Source organism: Chiloscyllium plagiosum, unplaced genomic scaffold, assembly GCF_037043375.1.
Source record: "Chiloscyllium plagiosum isolate Xiang-an unplaced genomic scaffold, Cpla_swu_hap1 HiC_scaffold_27, whole genome shotgun sequence".
In the NCBI taxonomy this organism is placed as follows: Eukaryota; Metazoa; Chordata; class Chondrichthyes; order Orectolobiformes; family Hemiscylliidae; genus Chiloscyllium; species Chiloscyllium plagiosum.
Window position 1 is genome coordinate 72,362,830 of NW_028270165.1, and position 9,888 is coordinate 72,372,717.

The 9,888-nt window shown below is 48.7% G+C and overlaps 1 protein-coding gene across 1 annotated transcript; it reads left to right on the forward strand.

Moving 5' to 3' along the window:
• Positions 1–3,660: 3,660 nt before the first annotated feature.
• Positions 3,661–9,830, forward strand: LOC148144576 (uncharacterized). The gene is made up of 2 exons (XM_087974882.1): positions 3,661–3,815; positions 5,094–9,830. The coding sequence occupies exon 2, from the start codon at positions 5,371–5,373 to the stop codon at positions 5,878–5,880; it is 510 nt and encodes a 169-aa protein (XP_087831008.1). The 5' UTR covers positions 3,661–3,815; positions 5,094–5,370; the 3' UTR covers positions 5,881–9,830.
• Positions 9,831–9,888: the final 58 nt, after the last annotated feature.

Sequence of the window (9,888 nt, forward strand, 5' to 3'; positions counted from 1 at the left end):
TGTGTCGTCATTAATGCCCTGTCACGGCAATGCCCAGAGACCAATTGCATTAATAACGAGCTTCCTGTTACATGCATAATCTGAGTCCTGTTTTGCTTAATAATCCAGACACTGACAGGCCGGTGAAAAGTTTTCAGTACAGGCAGATCGTGCTGCACAGAGATCAGAGGGTGATAGAACAGAGCGAGGGATGCGATGTTACAGGTGCGGAGAAGGTGCACACAGGGCGAGCTCAACAATAGGTTTTGAAATTTGAGAGCTGCTTTCAGAAGGGTGTGACATCAGGCAGGCCGACTGAGCGAACGCCTTTCCGCACTCGGAGCACACGTCCGGCCTCTCCCCGGTGTGGCTGCGTTGATGGGTCTCCAGCAGGTAGTGATAATTGAATCCCTTCCCAGAGTCCCCGCACTCCCACGGCTTCTCCCCGGTGTGAGCCCGACAGTGAAATTCCAGCCGAGATGGGTGATTGAATCCCTTCCCGCAGTCCGCGCGTCTCCACAGTTTCACCATGGAGCTGGTGTCCATCTGTCTCTTCAGGTTCAATCCTTGTGTGCAGACACTTTGAATGGTGTGTTTTATTTTCTTCAGGCTGTGTAACTGGTTAAAGGTCCTTCCACGCTCACTGCTGCACTGGAACACTCTCACACGTGTGTGTGTGTGTGTGTCCGTCCCTCAGTACTTTTTCCAGCCACACTGACCCTTAAAATGCATCCTCAAAGTCAGAGCAAAGAGATACGCACTTCCCCTTCCATATGCAATGGCTGATGATATTCAGGTCCTGATGTCTCAAGTGACTTGCTGTGTTGTTTGATTCGAGCCTTCTGAATGTAACCTCTCCCCTTTTGAATTCCCTGTAGAAGGGCATTACAGAAATCATCACGGTCAGACCGAGTTAGTAATTTACCAACTAATCTAATTGTTATCAATATTTATCCCCTCTCACTCTCCCAAAGCTGTAAAACCCCATCACACTCAGACTCTCTGTCCCCAGTACTTGGACTCAATGGGCTGAATTTTTAATTTGATGTAGTGTTGCCACAAATAACTAGGTACAGCGAAAAGTTTTGTTTTGCATATAGTACGGCAGATTATACCATACAGAGATAATTAGGGTAATAGGTCAGAGGGAGGAATACAATGTTACAGCTTCAGAGGCGGTGCATAAAGAGCAAGGTCAACATTACGTTTGTAATTGGAGAGGTCCATTCAGAAGTCCAATAAGAGCGGGGAAGAAGCTGTTCTTGAATCTGTTGGTACACGCGTTTTAAGGTAAACCCCTTCTGTGCCACAATGACATGTTTGTGAAATGTCCCTTTGTATTTTAGCACTTGCAGTTGGGAGGTCACCAGGTGAACCAGTTGCACTCCCTCTAAAGCGACCTCGACTGAGGCTAATTGCTCAGAACTGAACGCAGCTTACCTGGAGTTGACCTGACCACGTTTGTGAATCACAGCGCTTTTCCATTCAAACTAACACTTGAAATCCCCCACCCATAGGCAGAACAGACAAACCTTTTGTCCTTCCATGTTCCAAGACTTATGACGTTCAGATCCTGAAGAAATGAGTGACCCCAGTCAAATCTCAACGTGGCGTTTGACCTCACCTTCCCATCTGTCAATCTTCTGGTTCTACTCTGCTGGAAGATTGTAGACAACTTTAGGTTAGAAATTCAAAAAGAGACCAACACTTTTTGTGGGTGTGAGTTTGGTGTTTACAAATCCTCCGTTCCCCCCCCCCCCCCCCCCCCCCCCCCTCCAGGCCTGGTAACAGGATTTTACCAACGCTGAAGAATTCTGCTCCAGATATACCTCAGCCCTAGCTCAGCTTTTCCGGTCTAGCCAAAACGCTGGCAGAAACCTGACTCAGTGGCAAGTTGCCCAAATGTGTCCTGTACACAAAAAAGGCAGGACAAACTAAACTGGACACTCCATCAGCCTACCCTCCACCAGCAGGAAAGTGATGGAAGTTGTCATCAACAGAGCTATCAAACAGCTCTGGCTCAGCAATAACCTGCTCAGTGACAGCCAGTTTGGATTCTGCCAGGGCCACTCAGTTCCTGACTTCATCACAATCTCAGTTCAAACAGGGTCAAGAGAGCTGGATTCCAGAGGTGAGGTGAGAATTGACTGAGTGCAGCATCAAGGATTCCTGTCAAAACTGAGGAATTTGGGGAATGAAAACGCTTCGCTTGTAGGACTCATACCTGGCACAAATGAAGTTGGTTGTGGTTGTTGGAGCTCAGTCATCTCAGCTCCCGCTGCTTCTAAGGGTGGTGGAGGCAGAAATCCTCGTCACATTTAAGAAGTATTTAGATATGCACTAACAATGTCAAGGCAAACAAGGCTGTGAGCCAAGTGCAGGTAAATAGGAGTAGAATAGTTGCTTGTTTTTGTCTCAATGGGCCAAAGGGCCTTCCTCTCGAGCTGGAGACCTCTCTCACTCTATAACCATCCAGGACAAAATAACATGCACATGCATCCACTCTCTCAACCACTGATGCCTTACAGTCTGTACAGACTCGGGAGACATCCGACCCAGACCCACACCCTGCCCGCATAACTCCGCATTGTCTACTCCTCCGAGCCAGCACATGTCTGGACTCTGTGGGAGAACGTGTAAACTCTACACTGACAGTTGCCCCCAAGGCTGGCATCGAACTGGGGTCCCTGGCGCTGTCAAGCGCTAACAAAACACACTTCGGAAATTCACTAAAGGTCTTAAACGGCACCTTCCAACCTCCTGACCGCTTGCATTTAGAAAGACAGGGGGGCAGCAGACAGATGAAAACACCAGCCCACGCAAGCTCCCCATCCGGGCCACTCACTGTCCCGACTTGGAAGTATACCGGCTGTCTCTGGGTCAGAATCCTGGAACTGCCTTCCCTAACAGTCAAGATTAGAGTGGTTCTGGAAAAAACACAGCAGGTCAGGTAGCATCGGAAGAGCAGGAAAATCGACATTTCGGGCAAAAGCCCTTCATCAGGAGTAAAGACAGGGTGCCTGCAGAGTGGAGAGATAAATGATTGGGAGGTGGGGCTGGGAAGAAGGTAGCTGAGAGAAGATGATAGGGCGGAGTGAATAGGTGAGAAGGAAGATTGACCGGTGGGTCAGGTCATGAGGATGATGAAGTTCTGAAGAAGGGTCACTGAACTCGAAACGTTAACTCTGCTTTCTCTACACAGATGTTGCCAGACCGTCTGCGTTTCTCCAGCTAGTTCTGTCTTTGAACCAAAACACTGACAATATTCAGTGGACAACATAAATGTTTCCCAGGAGATAAATTATTTGCTGCGGGTTTCGCGCGGGCTGTGCTGATTGATAGTCTCAAACATCCACCCTCGAACTTCGGAACTGGTTTAAAAAAAATTCAGGAATCTCTTGCTCCCAGCCCTGCCAGAGATTCTTGCATTTGCAATGTAACGCATGGAGGGAAGGTTACCCAGCACGCCCCGCGCGTGTGAATACGGCCTATCGCCATCGCCGCGGTTGTGCCGCGCAAGTGCATCGAGCCCCGGGTCTCCGCCCCAGGGGGCCTGACTGAGCGTGCGCGACACTGTTCCCGGAAGCTGTGCTCAGCTGGTACAGGGAGCGATGGCTACTGCAGTCAGAGGCGGTGGGATGTTGGGGGGTGGGGGCAGAGAGACACTGGAGTCAACTCTAGCCGTGCAATTCGAGGAGGCAGGGGAGAGGGAAATAATAAATAAGGAGTAACACTTTGGGAGGGGCGTGGGAATCAGCAAAGCTCTGATCAAGACGGAAACCCTGGAAGGTGGATGGGGAAGATTCACCCGCAAGCTGGAGGCCCCAAGGCTACAGGTAGGCTCCTGCAGTGATAATGTCTCTACCTCTAGGGGAGGGAGACCTGGGGATCAAATCCCACCTGGTCCAGAGATGTGCAATAACATTGCAGCACAGTGGTTAGCACTGCTGCTTTGCAGTGCTGGGGACCTGGGTTTGATCCCACCCTCGGGCGACTGTCTGGGTGGAGTTTGCATCTTCTCCCCCTTTTCACTGGTCGCTACAATATCAAGGGCCGAAGGTCCTGTACTGCGCTGTAATGTCCTATGTTAAAAATCACACAACATCGGGTTATAGTCCAACCGGATTATTTGGAAGCACTAGCTTTCAGAGCACTGCTCCTTCATCAGGTGGGTTATGGAGGTTAAGATCATGTTCACAGAATATAGAGCCACAGGAGTCCAGTGTCATGTACAGTAACAATCCTTGATTGAGAATTTCATCGTTTACTGAAAAATGTGTTGCTGGAAAAGCGCAGCAGGTCAGGCAGCATCCAAGGAGCAGGAGAATCGAACATCGGTTCTCCTGCTCCTTGGATGCTGCCTGACCTGCTGCGCTTTTCCAGTAACACATTTTTCAGCTCTGATCTCCAGCATCTGTAGTCCTCACTTTCTCCTAATTTCATCTTTTATAATGGGATCTGCTGGTTTCTGTTCTTTGATATAGAAATCCCAGAACTGCTTTTAAATTACATTCTCAAGGTAGCTCAGGTTTTTAAACATTAGGTGTGAAGTCTATGTTCTGTGTCTGCGTGGGTTCCTCCCACAGTGCAAAGATGTGTAGATTAGCCATGGGAAGTGCAAGGTTACAGGAGATAGGTAGAGGGGTGGGACGCTCTTCAGAGGGGCGGTGTGGACTTGATGGGTCAAATGGCCTACTTCCACACTGTAGGGATTCTATGATAGCATTTGTGAGCAAGTCAGTTCGAAGATACTAAAACCTGCAGGCTTTTCCCGTGACAGATAAAATGACCTATTTTGATTCAATGGGAGTTTTAGGGTCACTGGAATCAGAAGAGAAAATGATCGGTTTAACTTCCATTCTGCATAAGAAGGGCTGGAGAGTTGAACCCATCCCAAGTATAGAGGGAGATAGAAAGAGAGAGAGAGAGAGAGAGAGAGAGACGGGGGAAATGGATTGATGGAAAGCGATGGGTGGAAGCAGAGGGAGAGGGTATGTGGGACGGGACATTTTCAGCTATCGGGAAGAAGGGAAAACCATGTTCTGCAGAAACTAGAGGTGTCTGTTCACGCATTTCTATCCCGTACTGACAGGGTTTGTAATCTCCATTTGCAGAATCTTAAAATGAGAGTATTCCCAGGCTGGAAACATCACTTCAAGATCTGGCGGAGTCACTTGATTCAAACGGACCTGAGTACCATCAGTCTTTGGGAGGAGTACCTTTGTCTGTTCTGTTTGTGGGAAAGATTTCAAACATTGATGAGACTGCAAGAGTACCAAGATGCCCGTACACTCAGGAGTAAGAATGTTTCAGCGCACTGACTGTGGAAGGGCCTTGAACCAGTTACAATCCTGAGTGAGAGGGACTGGATGAAAAAGCTTACACAGGCTGATGAATATTTGTATCATTCATAGCAGGGGGGAAACTGATGTGTGTGTTCTTTATGTAGACGACCAGCATCAGCCCAATCCTCACACTATGGAGAAACCGTGGAAATGTGGGGACTGTGGGAAGGGATTCCGAACCCCATCTGAGGTTGAGATCCATCGACGCAGTCACACTGGGGAGAGGCCGTTCACCTGCGCCGAGTGTGGGAAAGGGTTCGCTGACTCATCCCACCTGCACAGACACCAGCGTACCCACACCCGGGAAAGTCCCTTCGTCTGCCCCGAGTGTGGGAAGGGGTTCACTCGCCTGCAGCACCTAGAGACACACGGGCGCATTCACACCGGCGAGAGGCCGTTTACCTGCTCTGTGTGCGGGAAGGGATTCTCTCAGTCGTGCAACCTGCTGATACACCAGCGGCTTCACACCGGGGAGCGGCCGTTCGCCTGTGCTGTGTGCAGGAAGGGATTCGCTCAGCTATCCCACCTGCTGAAACACCAACAGGCTCATGAGTGATGCGGCGAGTGGCTTTTGCGTAACGCGAGGAGTTAATCAAATCTGTTACGAAAGGCTCGCCGCAGACAAGGGAAGCCTCGAAACTGCTCGTGTAGGAGACTCCGTTCGAACTGAATGTCGCAGCTTTGTGATAAAAACGGGCGAGTGAACACACTGTTGAGTGAAGTGAGCATTGTTCACGGGGACACAGAGCGAGGTTACGTGACGGTCAGGAACTGGACGGAGATTAAAGACCAAGAGTTGGTGCTGTGAAAACTGATGGAAGTCCTTCACTCGTTCTCAACACCGGTAACAAAGGAAAGTAAATGTCAACTGGGTTAATCTGTAAATCAATTACCTGGGTTTGTTGCTGTCGTTTGCTTCAGGGAAGATAAGCTTGTCCTAACTCGTACCAGACATTGGTGAGGCCTCTTCTGGAGTACTGTGTGCATGTTATAGGAAGGATATTATTAAGCTGGAGAGGGTTCGGAAGAGAGTTACCAGGATACTGCTGGGGTTTGAGTTATCAGGAGAGGCTGGGAGTTTTTTCACTGGAGTGTTGAGGTTTAGAAAGTCATGAGGGGCGCAGATAAGGTGAATGGCAGGTGTCTTTCCCTGAGGATGGGGGCTTTCAAGACAAAGGGGCACAAAGTGGGCGGCACGGTGGCACAGTGGTTAGCACTGCTGCCTCACAGCGCCTGAGACCCGGGTTCAATTCCCGCCTCAGGCGACTGACTGTGTGGAGATTGCACGTTCTCCCCGTGTCTGCGTGGGTTTCCTCCGGGTGCTCCGGTTTCCTCCCACAGTCCAAAGATGTGCAGGGTCAGGTGAATTGGCCATACTAAATTGCCCGTAGTGTTAGGTAAGGGGTAAATGTAGGGGTATGGGTGGGTTTCGCTTCTGCGGGTCGGTGTGGACTTGTTGGGCCGAAGGGCCTGTTTCCACACTGTAATCTAATCTAATCTAATTTTCATGGCGAGAGGAGAGAGATTTCAAAAAGACGTGAGGCAACTTTTTTTTATATAGAGTGGTTTGCGCGTGGAACGATCTGCCGGAGGAAGTGGTGGATGCGGGTACACTTACAACATTTAAAAGACATTTGGATAAGGACATGAACGAGTGGCCAGGAGCAAGCAGATGGGACTAGTTTAGGTGGGATTAGGGTCGGCACGGACTGGTTGGGCCAAAGGGCCCGTTTCTGTGCTCTGCGACTTGGCCTCTTTTAAAGTTGATTCAAAACGAAGCTCCGTTGTCAAGAACGCTGAATTGGGAGCCATCGGATGAGATGCATTGGGTGGATGGTGCGTTCAACCTCGTCGAAGGCTGCAGAGACGTCAGGAAGAACGGGGAGGGTGGCTTTACCTGTGTCACCGTCCCGTAGAATGTCACTCACGACAAGACATCGGTTGGAGAACTGTCGCGGGGCGGAAAGCTGGAGTGGAGGCATTCTAAAGAAAGATGGCTATGCATTTAGGAGTTTCATGGTATTCATTCATTCACTCAATGAATCAACTGTTGTATTCATTCAGTCAGACAGTCATTCTTCTGAGCTTAGAATCCCTACCGTGTGGAAACAGGCCCTTCAGCCCAACAGGTCCACACTGCCCCACTGAAGATTAACCCATCCAGACCCATTCCCCATTACTCTACATTTATCCCTGACAAATGCACCTCACCTGCACATCTCTGGGCACTATGGGTAATTTACCTTGGCCAATCCACCCTAACCTGCACATCCCTGGGCACTATGGGTAATTTACCTTGGCCAATCCACTCTAACCTGCACATCCCTGGGCACTATGGGTAATTTAGCACGGCCAATCCACTCTAACCTGCACATCCCTGGGCACTATGGGTAATTTAGCATGGCCAACCCACCCTAACCTGCACATCCCTGGGCACTATGGGTAATTTAGCACGGCCAATCCACTCTAACCTACACATCCCTGGGCACTATGGGTAATTTAGCACGGCCAATCCACCCTAACCTGCACATCCCTGGGCACTATGAGTAATTTAGCACGGCCAATCCATCCTAACCTGCACATCTTTGGATTGTGGGAGGGAACCGGAGCACCTGGAGGAAACCCACGCGAATTTGCAAATCCACACAGACAGTTGTCCGAGGCTGGAATCGAACCCGGGTCCCTGGTGCTGTGAGGCAGCAGCACTAACCCCCGAGCCACCGTGTTGTGAGGTGACAAAATGCTTTAGGATTTTGGAATGACAACGGGAGATCAGGGACAGAGTAGTGGATTGTGAAGTGGTTGAGGAAATTGTGTTCTGACGACTTGATTTTTATTCGTTCATGGGATTCATTGCCCTTCTCTAATTGGGGCAGACAGCAGATTCAGAGTCAAGCACATTGCTATGGATCCACAGGCTGAGACAACTGGGATGAGATTCTGAATTTATTTTTGGGATAAGGGCATTGCTGGCTAGGAATTATTGTCAGTCCTTAATTGCTCAAACGTCATTTAAGATACATCTGAAATGAAGAGATCTTGGAGTGCGAGATCATAGCTCCTTGAAAGTGGAGGTATACAGGTATACAGCATAGCGAAGAAGGCATTTGGTACGCTTGTCTTTATTAGTCAGCGCACTGAGTGTAGAAGTTGGGAGGTCATATTGCGGCTGTATAGGACATTGGTTAAGCCACTTCTGGAACACTGTGTGTAATTCTGGTCTCCCTTCTGCCCGAATGACGTTGTGAAACTTGAAAGGGTTCAGAAAAGATTTACAAGGATGTTGCCAGGGTTGGAGGGTTTGAGCTACGGGGAGAGGCTGGAGCATTGGAGGCTGAGCGGTGACCTTATAGAGGTTTATAAAATCATGAGGGGGCATGGATAGGGTAAATAGACAAGGTCTTTTCCCTGGGGTGGGGGAGTCCAGAACTAGAGGGCATAAGGTCAGGGTGAGAGGGGAAAGATATAAAAGGGACATGAGGGGTGACTCTTTCATGCAGAGTGTGGTGCATGTATGGAATGAGCTGCCAGAAAAAGTGGTGGAGGCTGGTACAATTACAATATTTTTGCTTTCTTTATTCATTCATGGGATGAGGGCACCACTGGCTGGGCACAGCATTTATTGCCCATCCCTAATTGCCCAGAGGGCAGTTAAGAGTCAACCACATTGCTTTGGGTCTGGAGTCACATGTAGGTCAGACAAGGTAAGCATGGCAGTTTCGTTCCCTAAAGGAAATGAGTGAACCAAATGGGTTTTCCTGACAATCGACAATGGATTCACGGTCATTGTTAGACCCTTAATTCCAGATCTTGTTTCATTGAATTCAAATTCCACTATCTGCCCTAGCAACCTGGATTCCCAGAACATTAGCTGGGTCTCTGGATAAACAGTCCAGTGATAATACCACCTGGCCATTGCTTCCCCTATTTAAAAGGCATCTGGATGGGTATATGAATGGGAAGGGTTGAGGGAGATGTGAGCCAAGTGCTGGCAGATGGGGCTAGGTTAATTTAGATATCTGATCAGCGTGTATGAGTTTGGTTGAAAAAAAACCCCAAAATCCCACATGTCCACATATACGTTTGTGGGGTGAATTTGTACTTGCAGAGTTACATTGTACCTTGCTCAAAAACTGCATGAATCCATGTAAGACTCTGTCAACTCACTTCTTAGATTAGAATCAGTCTAAACACTATGGCACAGACAACAAAACACAGGGGACAGACACCTTCAACATCTTAAGATCTTATCTGGGCTGACACCAATTGTTAAAACTAACCTGCGAATGTTACTTCTAAAAAAAAGTTTTGTGATTTGCATATCAAAGGAGTGAAACTATCATGGTCATTCTAACAGATGAGAGACTTAACAAACAATCAAGGTATTTTTCAATGTATGATTTCACTTGCATCACACTGTAAACTTGCTATAAGATTAGATTACATTAGATTAGATTACATTACAGTGTGGAAACAGGCCCTTCGGCCCAACAAGTCCACACCGACCCGCCGAAGCGTAACCCACCCATACCCCTACATTTACCCCTTACCTAACACTACGGGC